Here is a 20,776-nt window from a genome sequence, read left to right on the forward strand (position 1 = left end):
CGCTGCCACAATCCACATCACTATACATGAAATCTTCCTCTCATCCACTTAACAACATAGAACAAGAACCATTACAAAAACACACCATAATCGTCTCAATGCAAACAGTACTAAAATGACGTTGCTGCAGCAAGAAAATCTCAATTAACTTGTTCATTTGGTTTTTAACATTGAATATATCATTTTATGGGTCAACAAAGACAATAGCAAATGCTTCTATTCGTAAGCAAAGCCTCCTGATTATTCATAATTATTCCTGAAAATTTCAATCATTCTCAACTTCGTGGCATTAATTGGAATGAACTTAAGATGTTCCCTAAAGATATTCTATATTCATTGACGTGCATACGCACATGCACACACACGCGTATAATCTAGGTGGCAGGAGGATTATATATATATATATATATATACCAATTGGTATAAACTAGGCCAATAGGTCCAAGAGAAAAACTAGATCTTTTAAATATGATATTTAAAATGTTTTTTTTTTAAATCTAGCCTCACCAATTTGATCTAATTAGGTAAGTTGACGCAAAATATATATTAAGTTGTATTTTCTTAATCAGGGAAAATGAATGGGTCACATAGCATCAACATTTTGATAATAGAAAAATCAACATTGTTTCATAAAAACAACATGATTCAAAGCACGTTTTTTTTCAAAATAGTTTTTATAAATATATTAGGTATTTATATTTTATTTAAAATAATTTTTTAACAAAAAAATAAAGGGCCTGTTTTTTTATCCCTAACCTAAGTTATGTATTCCAACAACTACGAACCCAACAATCTTAAATGCCTTTTTTTAATCATTTCTTCCTTGAATATTTACTATTGAACTTGGATTGGATAAGCTCTTGCATGGATCAAAATTTTTGTGAGCTTGATCTTGGCTTGACAGTTTTGTGACTTTGTTTGCGGTTAAACTTAGAAAATGGGCATTTGATTAAATTATGTACTTTTATTGGTAGCATTCAAATACGTTAAATGAAAAACAGGATAAGTTTCAAGCGCATATGGTGTCCCTCTTATTCCATGATGGTGGACCCCATCTCTACAATATATACGAAAAAGCACGAGGCCAAAAGCCTACCATTGCCAATAACTCTGGACCACAATAAATAGCAGTCAGTTTTTCGGAATTGTTTGGTTCAAATAGCATATCTGAACACTTCATACTTCATAGAACAAAAACAAGTTTGTTTTCCTTCCACAAATTGGCTAAGAAAATAGTTTCATTGAGAACCATGCATGGGATAAATATGCAAAAATTTAGACATATGAAACCATCGGTCTAGTGGCCTACTTTGAGCAATATTTATTTCAAACAATTAACAAATAAAAGTTTTCAAAGTTATTAAAGTTTTTGACATATCCTGTACCAAGTTGGGCATCATCAAACCATCTCAGCAATCTAGCAGCTGCATTGCCAACTATTATATTTTCAATCACCTGAAAAGGGAAAATGGAGGTAAGAATTCAAGAAAGTTATCTGTACAATGTCTAGATTTGCTTTATTCTACCTTATACGAAGCAATTCCAAAGTCATCTTACAACACTACTACACAAAGTGAAGTAACTCAAAATGCACAGTTTCAATATCAACTATACATATATTTATTGCAACAATATTTGTAAACATCTGTGCATATCCATGCAATAGTTATTATCTGTTGGCATGCCTATAACCACATTATACTTTTACTTACCAATCAATTGCAGGCACACAAAAATAATGAATTGAACAACTCTTGTAATTCCATATGACATTTATTTAGTCCCCAATAATAAAACCAACAACAACAATATCTCAAGTTATATTCTTTCACTAGACGTATGAGTCTATAATGATTCATCAATTGCTATAGGAACAACCTTGTATTTGCCAACGTGCTTTACTTGACCACTGTTTTGTTGTTTGCTTGTCTTCCATGAGATATTCTTATGCAGATCGGTGAGGTATCCTTCGGTACATCTTTAGATGTCCTGGGCAATTTACTTCACATGTAAGTTAAGATTATGTATTTTTGAAATATGTCCTCAATTATCTTGAGCGAAATTTCCTATGAACAAACAAGTTTTATTATTGAATCCAGCTTGGTGAACAAAATGCATTGTAAACATCCAATGGTACTCTTGCATAAAGTAGCATCTTTAAACTTGAATGAAGCTCTAACCAATACCCAGGGACGGATGACCAAAGGTCTCCCCCTTTGTTAATTGAATCCAGCTTGGTGAACAAAATGCATTGTAAACATCCAATGGTACTCTTGCATAAAGTAGCATCTTTAAACTTGAATGAAGCTCTAACCAATACCCAGGGACGGATGACCAAAGGTCTCCCCCTTTGTTACTTGGGACTGCTCTAATTCATGGGCAATTTCAATGAGGAGTAATGTCAGACTTTCCTTAAAAAACTTGAATACAACTTAAGTGGGTGGAAAGGGAAACTGATCTCATATATGTAGGCAGAATTTGTTTGGTATAGTCAGTGATATACCACCGTTCCACTGTTAGACGAAAGCTTTCAATAATACTATATGGACACTACAAGAAGATTAAATCCTTGATAGCTAATTTCATATGATATGACACCAAAGCAGTGAGAGAATTGTGTTTAAAAAAGTTGAACTCCTTGTGCTATCCTATTAAGGAGAGAGGCACTAACCTAAAGGACATTAATAATGAGGCATTCATCATCCAGGATGTATTAATGCATGTAATAGGAGTCGGTTGGGTTACTCTTGCATCTCATATCTTGTTATAACTAGTTTGTAGATGAATCACTATCTAACCAAATGCTCCTCCTCGTGGAAAGCAATGTACTTGGGGTGGAATGAAGCAGCATTCCTCATCGGGTGACAAAGGGAACAATGCACCATTTAGATTGAACCATGGAGATGGGGTAGTTTAAGTTCCATGATTTCTAGAAAAGACAATGGTTAGTAGGAGAGATTTATTGGGTTTCCTGTATAACATGCAGCCACTCATAGGCATATTATCTTAGAGTAGGTGCCCTCATCGTGGGTGAAGCACATCTTAAGCAATATGATCATGTCAAATAGTGAGGATGTTCGAATTTGAGATAACATAGAGCAAGCATTGACATTGAGTAGTAATGATGTATATAAACATTGATAATATATAATTTGAGGAAGACTAAGGGAAATACATTTGAAAATCACACAGACTCCTTGTTTTAGCTAGTTTACATACCTGGCATGAGAAGTAAGCTACTAACACTTGATATATTGAAGATATTTGGTTTCTTCATAGCCAATTAACATGTTATATGTGGTAAAGAAGAAGAAACTACTACCCATCTCTTCTATATCCCTGGGTATTCTAGAAAGCTAACATGCTAGTCCAATAAGAAGTTTGATAGATATGTAAATATTTTTCAACTGCCTAGAGATATCATTACAAACTAAACAGTATTAACTTCAAAGAAGGATGGATATCTAATATTTGGCAAATGACCCTCCCAATGATCATTGGTAATTTGTGGAAGCTCAAAAATAAGATTTCACATGGTGAGCACCTTTCATGGGACAAGCTTCTGCATCTGTATTTGTAATGATGTTCATCTCCTTTGGGAGAAAAATAATAGGAAAAAAGCACTTCTTAAAGAATTTAGAGTTTGGCTTACTACATCTGTTTGTCATGATCATTGGCTTACTTCTTCAAAACTGATAATATAAGTTTAGCTTTGCATCTCATTAGTTAACAAGATTTTGGAATGTGTCTACATTATATCTTAATGGAATGGTCAACTGTTGAAAGTGGGTCTTTTTTTTTTATTTTTTTGAATGATCTTACTAACTCTTTTAAATTTCCACAAGCCATCATTCTTTTGGTGTATGGTCTTCAAAAAGGTCTCCATCTAACTCTTAGCTCTAGAGAGTGGAGAAACCATACCATAAGATGCTTTTGACACCGTAAAGAAGCACACTCCAAAAATTTTTTGTTATACTCTTTGAAGAATTAAATACATTTTTTCACTAGAACCTTCCTATTGAAGTTATCTGTCTATTGATTCATACCTACTAATGGGCTGAGGTATATTCTAGGACACACTCCTAGAGAGCTAGAGTGCCTTCTTACCCATTGATGCACATTTTTAAATTTCATTTCTTTTAATAAATGAAGAGGGCAATTGGAACAGGTTTGTAGTGAAAGATGCAAATAAGAACTATATATAGCATATGGCTGATCAATTATATTACATGATCTCGAAATAAACTAAATAGGCTATTATAAACTTGCATGCGTTCACTGAATACTTCAAGCAAATATAAGGCTTCAAATGCATAACGTAACAATGTCAATTATTGTCATTATGAATAAATGAAGTCATGGATAAGCTCTTGAAATACATTGGGCTCACTTTTTTTCAACTATCTTTTTTTCATCCAGCAATTGTGTCCCACCTGAAAAATTTACTAGGAAAAGCATTGAAAAACGAACAATTCTCAATACGTGGTCACACCACTTGATTCAAGATGTTCTTCATACTAAAATTTAAAATAAAGAAGTGTACAATTTTTATAAGCAATATTAATTAATTGTATACATGAATAAACAAGCAACTTTAGAAGTAACCAAAGCATAAAGTCTTCTACCTCAAGACAACATTGGTAAATACATAAATGCATGTGCACAAAATAAATATTTTTTTCAACCATTTCTATCTTTTAAATGCATATGTCAACGTTTTATTTAATTTTAGATTTTATAGGCCTCACCTGCAAAACACAACAACAATATAAAAGGGAGGTAACTAATTATGGGCCTTGTTTATATGGTAAATAATGGGATCCAGACATGGAAATTGATGAGGAACTGTTTTTAATTGATAGGAGAGGTCTTTGGCTTCCTAAAAAGTCTTAACAGGGCTCATGTGTGTGAAAGATCTTTAGTTGGGCTTGAAGAGCAATTATATATGGAGTTTATTGGAAAATTGGTGATGGTTACGTTAAAAAGTTTTGGGTAGATAAATGAAGGGAATTAATTTTTGTGCATGAACTGTAGGGTGAGGAGATGGCCACATTGTTGGTGAACTGAGTGTTAATCTAGGGAAGGAGAAAAATAAATATATGGAGCTATAAATGCTAAGTCAAAGGTCAAACGAGGAACTACAAACAATCACTTTTCAAGACACAAAGGATAAACTATGCTGGCAGAATTGAGAATTTAGAAAATTAAAAGTTGAGAAAACCTTGTTCGTAATGAGCATAAAAGGAACTAATGAGTTGTGGGGGGCAAGGTGTGGGATTGCTTAGTGTAGGCAAGGGCTTGCTGCTGGTTTCTTCATTTGGCTTGTGAGAATGAGGTTCCTAATCTTGATATGGTGAAGAGGTTGGATGTTAATATTGTGAATTAGTGAAAACTTTATAATAAAGTAGAGAATGTTGATCTATTGTCTCACTGTGAGAAAGTGGTGGTGATGAGAAATATTGTGGTGCACTGATTTAAAAGAAGGAGGATTCCTTGGTTGAGGATTAATTAAAGAAAACATTTTATAATGTAACAAGGATAATTTTCAGTAAAAATGGTTGGTTCAATACTGAAAATCAGAGTCCATGATAAATACGAGGAGTCAAATTGTGGTTGTAGGAGAGTGGTTCAATTTATTTGGAGTTGCTGCAAATAATTTTACCTTCTTACAAAGTAGTAGGAGGAAGAAAAAGAGGTGGTGAGGATTTCAGTTTCTTTTGGTTTAGTTATTTTTTTGGACTGAGAGATATGTGAGCTAGATGGATGAGTGCTCTCATGCATGGGGTGCTACAAATATTGTATTTTTCAAGAGTGTGCACACTGAATGGTGAAAGTAAAGGAGAGTGAGAACTTTGTTAACTTTAGTTTACTTGAGTGGAACCTTACTGTTACCCAAAGAAGAAAATCTTTAATAGTAAGATCTAATAATGTAGAGGGGAAAATGACGATGATAAAGTATAAGGAAATAATTAATAGGTCTGAGTTTGGCTGATCATTACAGCTGATGCTAGTGTTCTTTGGTGGGGTTGTTTAGGTTAAGGGTATCTATGTGAAAATAAAATGTTTTGTATAGTTGATGCGCAAACATCTCATTTTCGCTTGTAATTGTTTTCAATTTTAAAGCTCTTATGTGCATATGATTTGTTCTGAACAAAAGGAAGGAAGCCTATCTCCCTACAATCCAATCATTGGGAAGAAAAAAAATACATTATGCGCTTAGCATTTCAACATTCAAATTAAAGTGAGTTACCTAAGGGTTCAACAAGCTACCTACACTGTATAGTACTAGCTATCATACAAACATCACTGTTTTCTTCTATTCTACCACATCCTAAAGATTAGTTGGATAGTATTCCTCAAATTATCATTGGAGAATAATTGTGTGCAATTTCATAAAAAGTTAAGGAGCTATATATGCGCAGCACAACTTATTTGAAAGGAATACTAGTGGCATTATTTCTAGTGACTTGTTTTGGGAATGATCCACATGCCACTTTTGAGATTACTTTCTAACTATATATATATATATATATAGACACACACACACACACAAACTAACCAAGACACTTGCATATATGGGTCAATTATGTCATATGCAAATAGTTGCTAGATGACTAAAATTTAGAAATTCATCACTAAATAACATCCATCAATATCTAGCACACAGCATCATTGAACTACCCGACACATACACACACACACATTGAAATCATTCAAACCAATTTTTCAGTTTGCGCATGCAAATTCGAAAAAAGAAGTATGAATGCTTAATTTATACTAATTATGCCTATTTTTCATAGAGAATATACATCCTAATAACAAAATTTCCATATGTTATTGGTTATCATCATGAAAATTCTTAAAACTTGCTCATATATAAGCACTTTGCTATATTTTAGTACTTTATATTTTGACTAGTGAAACTTAAACCATGCTTAATTATTCAAGGCAAACATGCATAACAAATGAAAAGCTGAATTCCATATCATTTCATGATCATGACTATGGATATTTGTCCCTCTATGACTCAATTTTACTAAAAATAGTAATTTTTCATACATAAAAGTTCCAGCATATAGTGATGCACACAATTATCCTGTTTATAGACTACAAAATTCAGTGGCCAACCAAAACCTGGTTTCTTGTCCACATGTGCCCATTTGAATTTCGCATAAAAGAAATGCCTCTAAAAGGGTTGGTTGGGTCTCTGTCATTCTTTAGAGATATTTTCCTCCAACCATGGAATGTGGTGGGGCCAACTATGCACCACTATATATCTCCAAAATAATAAAATACTAAATAAACATTCAAAATATTTAAACTTAAATTTTATTTACATTAGTTTTTTTTAAATAATATTTCAAGTTTCTTGGTTTTTTATGCTTAGAGTAACTAACAAAGAGATTAAATAATAATTAATAGCTTCTAGAATCATCTCCAAAAAGTGCGGCCCACCATGAAGGCACTATTTAAGAGAATGCCTCTCTAGGTGCCTCATAAAATGAAAATCTCATAAATACCTCAACAAAAAGAACAAATTCAGATAAGCTTATAGACCTTAATCATATTGTACTTAGATTTGCGGGGAAATCTCATAATTCATGACTTCCAATGAATGTTAACAATTTCACAAATCAACACATACAAAATCATGACATTTCAGAAAACAAGAAATTAGACGGGTTGTTTGCACTCTAAAACTTATTCGAGAACTTCAGTACTAAAAATGCACAATTTAACAGTACTAACTAGGAATTTCACAATATTCTACTGCTACTATCAGGCTCACATCTAACCTACGAAAGCACACCACACCAGAGGTGGAGCCGCATATGGGCCCGTCAAAATTTTTTATTTTCAAAACGATATCTTTAAATATTTGTTGTGTTATGTCTATGAGCGTCTTCTCAGACATGAAAATCTATGAAGAATGCCCCCTCTTGAAATTTTTTCTGACTCTGTCACTGCACGACACCCACATTATAAGATTCATAGTAACTTATTCAAATCTTGAACTCGACCTATTTGAAAAATGTGAAAGAATCATTAGAAAAATGTTGTGATTTACAATCTTTGGCGTCATGGTAAGTGGATGAACAACATTTAGATTAATAGAGTTAATGAAAACCCAATGAAAGATCATGTCAAAACATACACATTCACACATTATAGCAACTCCAAAAAAAAACTTACTAATTATGAATAATTTGTCTTAGATGCCATCAATAGCTTATGGTTTCCATTGTTAAGACACTTTTTCGTGGAATCAAGTTCCTTCTATTTGTGTACTTGTCGCAATATTGGATGATGAACTACCATCAACATCAAACCTTTAATGAGTTGGGGATTGTGAACTACAATAAAATTGTGCAAAAAAGAAGCTCTTGACTTGTATAGGTTAACACAGTGCTCAAAATGATAGTTCTAGTTCAATTTTCAATACAGGAGATCAATTTTTGAGTAATTCTACTAGTATTCATTCTGATGTATGAGAATGATACCATGATTTGGAGTTGAAAGTTATATAGTATTTAGATCACTTTTATTAGCAAGAGATAACATTTTCTTAAAATACCATGTATTCTAATAAATAGTAAATATACTTTGATTTGCAAATGTAATGCCCAAAAACCAAATTCAATCAATTGTCTACCTTGTGCCACTCGGAATAGTTAATTTTCATAATCAAGTGCACCATACAATGGAATCATATACCCAATCTAACCATAATCACAATTCTCCATGAAATAATTTCTTTTTTATCTATTTCTAGATCATTCATGAGCAAAAGTGAAATCCTAAAAAATCCTATACATATAATCATATAATAATATTTATTATTATTTTTAGAACATACACACACAAAGACACATAGGAATGTGTGAACTTTGTAGAAAACAATAGAAGTTAAATGGTTAGCTTGAAATATAAGCATGGATAGATGAGAATGTACGTCAACTCCAATTTAAACAAGTACATCGTTTGGTTGAAAAAGGTAATTTTTCTCTCAATCAATATAACTTAAAAACAACACTTGGTTTACTGGAAAAATCAACTGGTAGAAACTCTCACGACGGCTAAGACCTTGGGTTGACCATCAGGGAGAGAGAGAGAGAAGCCTAATGCTAAACAAAGACATGAGAGACGAAGGGTGTCTCGATTGGTTACCCTACTGATTAGGGCTGAACAACGAGTCGAGTTACTCGAACTCGACTCGTTTAACTCGACTCGTTTAACTCGACTCGTTTAACTCGACTCGTTTGGTTAATTGAGTTGCTTATTTGGTTAAACGAGTCGAGCTCGAGTTGACGAGCCGACTCGATTAGTTAATCGAGTCGAGTTCGAGTTCACTTCAGTGAACTCGTGTAAACTCGTCTCGGCTCGATTAATAGTTAATGAACCGGTTTTAAAAAAACCGGTTCAGACTCACTTCAGCCGCTCGATTAGTTCTCAAGCAGGAAAAAAATATTAGGGTTTTGAAGGCTTGAAGCTGCACTAGCCTCTTTTCATTCTCCCTCTCAGCCTCTCTTCGTCGACTGCAACTTCTTCTCTTCTCCGCGGCTCCGCCTGTGCTCTGCGCTCCTGCCACCCTGCGTGTGCTCTCCGCTTTTCCAGTGAGTTGGATCCAACTCAAAGAGGGAGTTCCAGGTATGGCTCCGCCATCCATCTCTCCATCTCTCTTTGTCTCTGTCTCTTTCTCCTCCTTCAAAACTCATCTTTCTCTCTGTTGCTCTTTAGCATTGGTGCCAAGGAAAATAGAGAGTTCTCTCATCTAGGCGGACGATTCCTTGCGTTTGTCAAGATCTGGGAAGTTGGCGGTGGTAGGCTGTTCACAATGTCATTATGTAATTTTTTGTTCTCCTCTGTTCGGTGCTTCTTTGTATTTCCTTCTTCAATGCCTTGGTAGTTGGTAGCCTTCTTTTTCTTCCCCTTATACACTGGTATGGTGCCGATGCCCCTTATTGAAGGCTTAAGGAAAAAAAAAAATCCCAAGATTGGACTATGCAGGGAAGTTGGTAGTTGGTAGCCTTCTTTTTCTACCCTCTGTACTACACTGACTCTGGTGCCTGGACCAAGTCCTCATCTCATTTGGAACCATTTATATGTTTATGAAACATCAGAGCCTTGTTTCAACCATAAACAAACTTAAAACTATTCTTCGATTGCACATGAATAGCACCAAACATATGTAAGGACAAAAAAAAAGCCACTTACATCTGGCCACGTCTCAGTTATGAACTCAACAATATCATAGGAAATATCTCCTTGGACGTCAATTTGGTCCTTTTCAGTTGGCCCCTGAAATGGGTAACACAGAGAGCATGAGAATTCCTAGGTCAAGCTTTTATTAGAATTTATGCAATGAAATAATTCACTATACCTTTACAACAGAGGCTCCAGTAGCAAACTTTTTACCAAGTTTCTTTGAAGCTTCACTCAGTTTGACACCTAATCATCCATCAATTTATTCTATAAATACAAGAAAGCAACAAAACTAACAAAGTGTAGAGAGGGTTATTCAAGGAGCAGGGGAAAAGTAATGAAGATTAAATCACCTACCAAAGAGCTCAAGGTCTTTCACAATCGTCACACATTTCCGTTTGTTACGAACCACTTTCTCAATGATGATTTCTTGCTTCTCCTGCAAAGGAACAGTTTTAATATATAAGTGCTTGATGAATGATTTTAGCACTCCAATGATACTAAGTATAAATAATCAGCAAACAGGGTCGGTCATGAATACAAATGCATAAAAATTTCCAGAATAGTGAGAACCTTGAGATAACCAAGTTACCAGTGGGCAAAATTTTAGTTTTAGTTCATAGTGGAAGTAATCATGGATAACACAGTTGCTAGAAGCCATGGCACAATAAAGTGAAAAGTGACAACAGAAAGAATATAATGATTTGTGGAAAGGTTCTTAAAACAGACAATATTTAAAAAAGAAAAAGAAAAAAAGAAAAGATGCATATCCAACCAGCTGCCCAAAAATAAGTTAACAATTCATCATTTTACCTAGTTACAGATTCTCATATCAACAAACGAATGGACAGAGAAATGCCACACTAAACAAGTCATTCTGGAGAACTCTCCTCCAAAAATGTTATTATCTCCCATCTTGCATCACATTTTCATGTATATCTGTCCACGAACCAAAAATGAAGACAGTCATTCTAGTATGATCCACTTTTAGTATGTGCTGCACTGCTGCTTACATGGCTCTTTATTATTTGTATGTCAAGCACCGATGCCGACTTACTATTTTCATTTTTTCTTATTTCTAGTTGGCCAATTTGCGATTGCTTAATTGCTTTCTACTCTAGCGGATATCCTCTAAAGAAGGCAGAAGCATATGCTGCATTACGGAAGTGAGTTTGTTAGCAATTAATTGACATTTTTATTGCTGTTTCCCTCCATATACACTTGATGTTTGTATTTGTGCTTTTTCGCATACATGCACTGTCATTTATGTCTTTTTTTTCTTTTGCATTTTCTTTAATTATAAGCTGTACAATTTGATCATTTATATGCACAAATGCACAGTTGCTTTTGGTATAGACTTGACATCACGTTGTTATGGAAATTGTCCAGCCTTTGTTTTCTTTGTACTTATTGTTCCCTTACCTTGCCCAGCCTTTGTTTTTTCATGCACCTGGGTCTGACTCAGCCACTGACAGATCAGGTAAATTGTTCCCATAAAGTGAAGAATGACAAATTTAGGAAGCTCGAGCATTAATAAGGGCAAACAAGTATGTGATTCGAGACCGAGTTCAGATGATGTCCAAATCGGAGTACATTCCTCTAATGAAACTCCTATAGATTCGCAAGAACCTGACTATGAAGGGGTTTCAATAGATGCTCATGAAGTACGTATAAGTGGTGCAAAAAGGTCAAGGTCAAAGACTTCTACAATATGGAATGATTTTGACGAGATTGTTATAAATGGTATCAAAAAAGGAAAATGTAAGTACTGCAGTGCACTATTTTTGATAAGTGGAGGAGGCTCTACATCATCAATGAGAAGACACAAATGTTTGACACGTTTTGCTAACATGCTTTGGTCCCTACAAATCAAATTGAAATACTTGTGATGTTCGTTCAATTGCTAATAAAACCAGATTACCTTTCACTTCTAGTTGCATATCAATGAAAACTGCATTTCAACTCTTACATATTTATCTATGGGGAGTTAACTCCTTGTCATCTATAACTAACTTACATTATTTCATTAGTATTGTGGATGATCACTTGTGCATTGTTGATACTTTCTATAAAGCATAAATATGAAAACAAATCAACAGGTAAATTTTTTTCAAGTTTTTTATTAGAAAATACAATGGTAACATCTTAAAAGTCAAGTATGATAGTGGCACAAAATTATTAAACCAAGAACATAAGGATTTTTTTTGTTGAAAAAAGGTGTAATCCATGAACTTAGTTGTCCCTATACACCCCAATAGAATAGTGTTGTGAAGAGGAAGCAACAATACATTTTAGATATAGCTCATTCATTAAGATTTGAATTCAATTTATCTATGACATTTTGTGCAAAATGCATTCAAACAACAATTTGTCTTATACACCAACTCCACTATTGAAACGAAAAATACCATGTGAAATGCTATTTTTAAGAAAACATGTTTTTACATAATGTGACTTTTTGGTTTTCTCTACAATGCAACTATCATCAAACCTAAACAAAATTTGATCAAAGATCAAGAAGATGCATGATTTTGGTGGTATGCTTAAACAAAAAATACAATGTATATGATTTTGATACTCATAGAAGTTTTATCGGTCAAGATTTTAATTTTTTTTAAATATTCTTTTTCAATCAATCTAATCAACCTAAAATTCTTTTTCTTCCGCGGCCCATTATTGATCAAGCTATAAAGAAAAATATGTGACAAAAATAAAGTGTTGATGACATTAGCAATAATAAGCAAAGTCATCCGACTACGTCTTCTAATTGCTCACAACAATGATCAAGCAAATAGTTATTGAGAAGAGGTCATTCATCTTGTTTTCCAATTCTATATCCTTTCAAAGGCTTTCTCTTACTCATGAATCATCTTGGCTTATTGTTTCACATTTGTCTTAACCTCTATCATATTTTGAAGTAGTAAAGCACAAGTTCTAGCATTAATCTATGGGAGCTTAAGCTAAAGCATTAGAAGACAAGAGAACATGGGCTCTTACTCATTGTCCACCTAGTGTTGGATCAATTGGTTGCAAGTGGGTATATAGGATGAAACATATATCAGATGGAACTATTGAAAGGTTCAAGGCACGCTTGGTACTAAAATGATATGGGCAAATAGAGGGGCTGAACTATAATGAAACTTACGTACTAGTTACCAAATTAGTGTCTGTGAGATGCTTACCATTGCCACAAAATTGACTTGGAGCCCATATCAGATGAATGTCTACAATACATTTTTACATGGTGGCTTGCTTGAAGTTGTTCTACCTAAAGGATATGGCTTACAAGGGAAAAAATAGAATTTGTAAATCGAACAAATCATCCTATAGACTCTAATAGGCTTCACAAAACTGGTTTATCAAGTTCTCTATTGTGCTTAGAAGCTATGGGTTAGTTACTTGCTATTCACACTCTCTGAAGGTGGGAGTTTTATTATTGTCTTGGTCTATGTAGATGACCTTATCATTATAAGAAATAAGGATGAAGAGATCAACAAGTTCAAGAATTACTTAGATTTTGCATATGAAAGATTTCGAAAAACTGAAATTTTTCTTAGGTCTTGAACTTGCAAGAAACAAATAGGGAATTCATGTAGCATAAAGGAAGTATGCTGTCGATAATATTGAAAAACCTGGTCATATAGATGCAAAGTCTGTTGATAAACCAATGGAAGAACACATACATCTGCCTAAAAATGTTTGAGAATGCATCATAGGTGATACAAAGTATATGAGATTAGTAGAGAAACTAAACTACCTAACAATTACATGGTCTGACATGCTTATTTCAGTGAATGTATAAAGCAGTTGTATGGAAAAACTTTGCAATACTAATTGGGAAGCTGCTTTAAAAGTGGTTATACATGTAAAAAATAGTGCCGGTTAAGGAGTTTTCATGCCAAGCATAAATGAATTCTAGACAAGCATTGGAAAGGCATTATCAATCTACATTCATACATCCATCTGTTATCTCATTATCTCATAAATCTTTAGTTATCTCATAAACAATTAGTGTTATCCCATACATCCATTTGTCTGTTCGTTATCTCATTATCTCATAAATGTTTTATTGTCTCATAAACATTATATCATACTTCTTTGTTATTTTGTACCTATTTGTTATCTCATGCACATGCATATGTAATGTTTGGGCATGAAAGAAAATGTGCATATTGGTAGTATGGTCCACATCTGGCGCACACTCGTTACATACACGGAGTGGCATACAAAACTCTCTCTCATATTCATGAATGTTGTATTTGTCACTGTTAAATGTCTTTGTGTGCATATTTGTTCTTGAAACCATATATTAAGTCTCTCAGTTTCGTGCAGGAGTGAGACAAGACTTTCAAATTACTTAACATAATTTGGAATAAGTCAATAGTATCCATTGTATGGAAAAATTTCCCAATTTCTCATCCCCATCTTCCCTTTTCAGGTGATTGCAAATAAAAGGGCTGGCGATGTGGCTGGAACATTACTGAAATGGCCTTGTTATGCCAAAACCATTCCAAGATCTACCAGAATTTTTAGGACTAGAATAATTAGAACTTTTATTCTAAGATTTGACTGGGTTGCTTGTTCAGTTTATCTTCTAAATAATAGTGCTTTGTTGTCAGTATCTATTGTAATGATGCTTAATAGTATAAAAATTAGGATGTTTGAAAAATTATTTCCATGTGCTATGTCTTCAATAAAAAATTTGCTTTCAATAAAACAAATTGGTCACAGAAGTTTAGGTTCGCAACATCTTTAAGTTTTTTTTTCTAACAATATTGTACATTCATTTATGCAATAGTGTTTTTGAAATAAATATTACTCAAAACAGACCACTCGACAGATGGTTCCGCATGACTTTTTCTTGCTTGATGTAAATTTTTTGTTTTTTCATGATTCCATGCTATCCTTCTCATTGCGACTTTCAAGTAGTTTTGTGAAAAAATAAATAAAACCATGTTCCAATAATAGCCTTTGAAAGTATGAAATGATCTTTAAATGCAGCAATCAAATATAGACATAAATACGCCATGCATTACTGCAACGAGAACCTGGTGTTCATATAGAACATGTATCCAAGAATGCAACGTTTTGCAATTAAATGACTTCGAAAAAATCAATAAAATTAAAGGATGAAATATGAGATGTTTTAAATGAGAATAGTGCATTAGAAAACGATTGAATTACCTGTAAAATGTGGATCTGAGTGGTTCAAATGATGAAGCAGTACTAAAAGGTAATACTAAGTGGGTAGGGATGGAGGAAATCAATTAAGTTTACAAAGTGGGTCTCAAAATTTTGAACTCTCTATGTGTTGGTTACTTATTTTGTGGTTTATCATAGACATGTCATTTACTCGGACCATCTAATGTATGGAGTAGTTTGCGGTGCAATAATGCGTGAATTAATTTAAGTTCTTCTTCTTAGACATTATATTAAAATATATTAAAATAGTGCATATATAACAAGTCCCAATTAGTGCCTCCCTTTGGGATCTGGTTGCAGTAACAGCTTGCTGGGGGTACGCCCCTACCATTATCATTTCGGGAGCCTCCATTTGTTTCCCCATGTTTTATAGTGGAAGAGAGTAACGCCCAAAGCGCCTCCATTTCATGTGAATTTTATTCTTAATGCAGCAAATAATTGCAAATATTGCTGAATTTATTTCTATTGAGACAAACAGTTGTAAATTTTTTTGTTAATATGTTGCTATATGTCTTATTGTTTATCCTTGTGAAAAGCACATAATCTGTTACGTAAGAACCTATAAATCACTTAGCTCGTTTCAACCTGGCTAGATCGATCAGTTTAGGGTCAAATAGGAACAACTATCATCTGCAACCTCTAGGAAGCACCTACACTCAACGGCTTAAGCAGCTATTCCCAAAAGGTATGCCGTTAGAGTGAGTGTGCCCCGCCGGGTCTAATCTCCTCTCCTTCGACTGATTGTTTGCGTCGGATGTCAGGTTCTCTGTTACACTAACCTCCCCACTCACCAAAGTGAGGCTGTGCAGCTGAGCTGACCCTTCAAGACTCACTGATCGGGCTGACAAGTTCTCGAAAGTGTTCTTCAATCTGATTTCCATGAAAACTACTAAAGCTGCAAAGGATTACACTCTAATTGACAAGGTATAGCGCTCAAGTGTTGGAGAAAGTCCTAATTCCTAAAGAGGAAAAGGTAAAGCCTGGACTCCATGGGTATTGTCTACCAAGTATTGAATTTGTCGTGGCACTGAATGGGCCAATGGAAAATCAGCGACTTATGTATTAATGGGTTTAAGAAGCTGTGGCGGCAGCAGCCATTAAAATAAAGGGATAATTTACAAATTACTCATCTCAATCTAAATGATCTGCAAAGGAAGAGAAAAATAAACTGGATAATTTTCAATAGAAGGGCAACTGTGTAAATTATTCCATATAATTTTAGTGACTTCCATGCCGAAGCAACTCATTGAGATTTTCCACAAAAGTTGAGTGCACGTTTCTTGATTTTTAAGAGTTGACTTGTGATTTACTATTTTCCCAAGAATCGAGCCACTTTGTATAATTTTGTGAAAGATAGCGGAAATATTTCAGTACGTTCAGTCTAAGGTGTGCTAGCGTTTTAATGGCACACTACAATTACGAAAAATAGTTTTTTAAAAATTATTTTTTAAAATTAGTTTTGCAAAATAGATTTGTATGTTTGGATATAGAATTTAAAAAGTTTTTTGTTTTTAATTAATTTGGGTGAAATATTTTCTTCCAAAATTATTTTTTCGTAAAACTTGCACTTCTTATCATCCAAACTCTTACAAAACAGTGTCTTAGAAGGAAGAATCGTTTTTTACCTCAAAAATGAGTTTTGCCACCCAAACAACCTAAGAGTGCGCTCTCGTGCATTTGAAATATTAATCCTCTGAGGGACACTCTTGGAAAACGATCCAAACACAAAAAATTATATGTTAAAGGTTTTTGACTTGGTATGCGGGAGAAAAGTCGACGGATGGAATATGGCATGGGACAAGAAAAAAGTTCAACCAATAGATATACAAAACCATCTGATCAAAACCAGTGGTTTTGAGCAATTATTTCTAAAACCTGACTAATTAAATGCATGCGCAATGCCGAGAAAGCTAAACAATCAAAATTAAATTACATATATATGCCGAAAGAAAATATATAAAATGGTTGGCAGATGTCATCAGTGATAACCATTAGAAAATGCATGAAGAACCACTAAAAAATGCAGGGTGGCTTCGATGTGAGTGCAGGTTTATAGTCATACTTTCAGATATAGGTTTATTTTTAGAAAGACTTGACTCTCTCCCCCTGTCATATATCTCTCTCTCAGAGAACGTTGAAGTAGCGGAGACATTTAGATCTACATCTTTTCTTCCACTTTAAAGAAAACAAAGTGGGTGATCAGTGAACAACAATTTAAAAATGTGTATTGTAGAGTTTATTCGGCTATCCAACCTAAGGGCCGGAATGGTTTTTTTTTTTTTTTTTTTTTTTTTTTTTACAAAAAGAAACTGGGCAGGTTGGGCAGGCCCAGGCTGGGCATTAGGGTCCGACTTAACTCAATATATACATCTTCAAACCTTATATATATCTCTCTCTCTTTATATATATATATATATATATATATATATATATATATATATATATATATATATATATCTGTGAGCATCCTCTTCCTTAGTGAGATGTTGATGGACTACCCACCATCGGCAAGAATGAGTTTTCTTGTGGTGACCATCACCTATGGCGACAAGCACATATTTTCTTTTCTAATGTCTTCACAAACCCCCAATGATTGGTGAGGGCTTGCCAATGTCAATGGATTTTTTTTTTTTTTTAGATGGTCTGAATTAGGCCAAATATGCCTTAAACTGTGAAGCTGACGATCAGACCTGGCTCAATTACTTACTAATAGATGTGGCTGAGGGTTTCAGGTTTATTCAAGTCCAACTAGAGCTGTTCACGAGCCTGCTCGAACTTGGCTCGATTTCTAAAAACTTGAATATGGCTCAAGCAGTTCGTCGAGGATTGGCTTGAGCTTATTTGGAAAGAAAAAGACAGCATGGATTCATATATTTTCAATTACGAGGATTAGGCAAAGATAATTTTATTGTTACTTCTTTAAGAGAATAGAGTACCGAAACAAAGCAATTACCAAAACAAGCAAGAACGAACATTTTAGAACGAAAATACAACATGACATTAACAACTTTAACAATTGAAATACCGTGATTATGTGGTCGTTTGTACAATTGGACTGAAAGAAAGGAGAGAATTAGTTTAAAAAAATGACAACAACGATAAAAAATTAAAAGATTAATTAGAAGGAAGCTATATACATTTCTATTTCATTTGTCATACTGTGACTGCACTGGCTTATTTTTCTTTTGTGAATGACATAACCGTGCCCAATATGATTAATGGTTGACATTTTGAGTAATTTGATTCAATTTCCTTAGCGTATTGTGGTGCTCCATTATTGCCCTTCTTTGATATTTAATTAATTGAAATAAAAGGAATGGCTACCCTAACGATGAATGTCGTCATTTTGTGGTGAAGAATTCAACATCAGGAGCCAAACCGATAATTGCGCTTAATAAGCACTTAGTTAAATGTTCATAATTTTCTCCTACTGAAAGCAACACAATCGATGAAAAACTACTCATTTTAAAGGGAAGAAAAGAACCGTTCAACAGCCGTGAACCCAGGGATGGGGGAAAGGGTGTGAGGTTTCAACCTCTTATCCAATTACCAAAAGAGAAGAAAAGAAAAACGAAAGCTTGTGTGAGAAGTTAAATGATGAGAATTTTACCTTGTTGGCCCCTCTTTGATGATGACTAAGCTTCTCCATAGATTTACCTCCGCCTCCATGGATACGTCTAAGAAGATGCAGTCTTATTATCTTTTATGAAAAGCCGCTAAATGGTGGCGAGCAGTCGAACTGGGGCGCCCAAAGAATTCTTTTGCTACGAACAACGGAAAATGAAACTCAGGAGATGTACACATACATAATGAACTGAGAAGATGTTTCCTTTTTTTCCTTTTCGACTGTTTAGCAAAGCCATTGCTGCGTCTACCATTTTGAATGCCTTTTGTTAGGATTTGCAAAACTGTTGGGTTGTAAGAACTTTTTTCTTTAATTTCCAAAATTTTCTTCGCTGAAAGCAGTAATACTTTAACTTTTGAACCAAACAAAACACTATGTAATTATTCCATAAATATAAATATGCACTAAACAGTCCTACACCTGCTTCTGCCCCTGCCTTCAGATCATAAGATGGAGAAACAGCTAAAAGAAGCTGGCCGCCTTAGGAACAAGGCCTTAGAGGTGCAGACAGCCACGGCTTTCTTCCTTCCGTTGCCTCCAAGGTTCAGGACTGCATTTTAAGAAGGGATTGACACATACTCATGACCGCGTACTTCTCACTTGGTCCATAATATATGTATAGGTATGAGAAACAGGGTTGCGAACATGACATATGAGGTAATTTGCATGCAGCATACCTTCAAAGATGTGAGCTATATCACACTTGCCGCCCTTGTTTCTTTCCTTCTGCGTACATGTCATCTAGAAGTTCATGCTTCCCGGCAGCGGCAAAAACGGAACCCCAACGACCATCATATTGCGTCAATGTGTTCTTCATTGGCGGCAGGTTTAATAACGCTAATAGAAGGCCCCCCCCAGCACGTTTATTGATGGTGGGTACAGCAAACTATTTGAGTATTAATATTCCAAACGAAGACGTTGGATAATACAAAATTCGCTGCGTTGACCACCAAACAAAGGCTTCTGGAATACGGTGGAAGGGAATCTTTTTTCTACCTATTCCAATTTCATGTCGTGTTTGATGCATGGTACACAAATAAAACATAACTACTACTTTCTTAGGTGTTTCATGGGGCTGAAAACAAATCTTATACGACCATTTCCATAAACCTTCTCCCTCCTAGCCATTGATGAGTCCTTCACCTCTAAATACAGATTATGCATTCAGCCCTTTTGTTTCGCAACCACTTTTTACTCAATGACTCATCGACTCAACAGCAAAAGGCAGCAAAAAACTACCGATCGATCTAAATACAACATTGTTTTCATTGATAAACTGATTCACGGTGGCAGAACATCATTTTCATTTGACAAGGAAAAGCCCCTCGTTTGCAAAACCCCTTTTTTGTCTCTTAAATTTATCCGACTGATTTGCACAGGTTTGGTGCATCCTTGCAGCAACAGACGGCGATAAATGGAAGGCGTCACTGGAAACTCCCTTTTTGTCAGATGAATCCGGCCGATGGTTTGAGGAAACCCCTTTACCATCTGTTAAGTCCGGCTGGACGACCGCAGCACATTGGCAACGGTACGTCGGTGTCAGATCAACTTGAATACATGGCGGGTGGGAGAAGAAGAAACCTCTTTTTCAGCGTTAGGTGGGTGGGAATTAAGACACATATGCCGACCAAAAAAAGTTTTTAACTGTTTTCAACAAAGTTTTTCCATCATCGAGCTAGTATAGATTCAAGAAGTTTTTATTCTTTTCTGAAACAAGCAGAAAAAAAGAAAAATAAAAACATAAAA

At 34.7% G+C, this 20,776-nt stretch overlaps 1 protein-coding gene across 5 annotated transcripts; it reads right to left on the minus strand.

Moving 5' to 3' along the window:
• Nucleotides 1–1,258: 1,258 nt before the first annotated feature.
• LOC116251261 (translation machinery-associated protein 22-like) lies at nucleotides 1,259–19,871 on the minus strand. Of its 5 annotated transcripts, none has more exons than XM_031625425.2 (8): nucleotides 19,708–19,871; nucleotides 19,451–19,580; nucleotides 19,016–19,169; nucleotides 10,561–10,642; nucleotides 10,382–10,449; nucleotides 10,216–10,299; nucleotides 4,391–4,433; nucleotides 1,327–1,455 (listed from the first exon to the last, which is right to left on the minus strand). In XM_031625425.2, the coding sequence occupies exons 3-7, from the start codon at nucleotides 19,052–19,054 to the stop codon at nucleotides 4,401–4,403; spliced, it is 306 nt and encodes a 101-aa protein (XP_031481285.1). In that variant the 5' UTR covers nucleotides 19,055–19,169; nucleotides 19,451–19,580; nucleotides 19,708–19,871; the 3' UTR covers nucleotides 1,327–1,455; nucleotides 4,391–4,400. The 5 variants fall into 5 exon arrangements, 4 of the variants coding, with proteins under 4 accessions (XP_031481283.1, XP_031481281.1, XP_031481282.1 ...); XR_004171630.2 differs by having other exon boundaries at nucleotides 1,370–1,455; nucleotides 4,391–4,445; XM_031625423.2 differs by lacking the exon at nucleotides 4,391–4,433 and having other exon boundaries at nucleotides 1,259–1,455; nucleotides 19,016–19,163.
• Nucleotides 19,872–20,776: the final 905 nt, after the last annotated feature.

This window comes from Nymphaea colorata, chromosome 3 (genome assembly GCF_008831285.2).
Source record: "Nymphaea colorata isolate Beijing-Zhang1983 chromosome 3, ASM883128v2, whole genome shotgun sequence".
NCBI classification, from domain to species: Eukaryota; Viridiplantae; Streptophyta; class Magnoliopsida; order Nymphaeales; family Nymphaeaceae; genus Nymphaea; species Nymphaea colorata.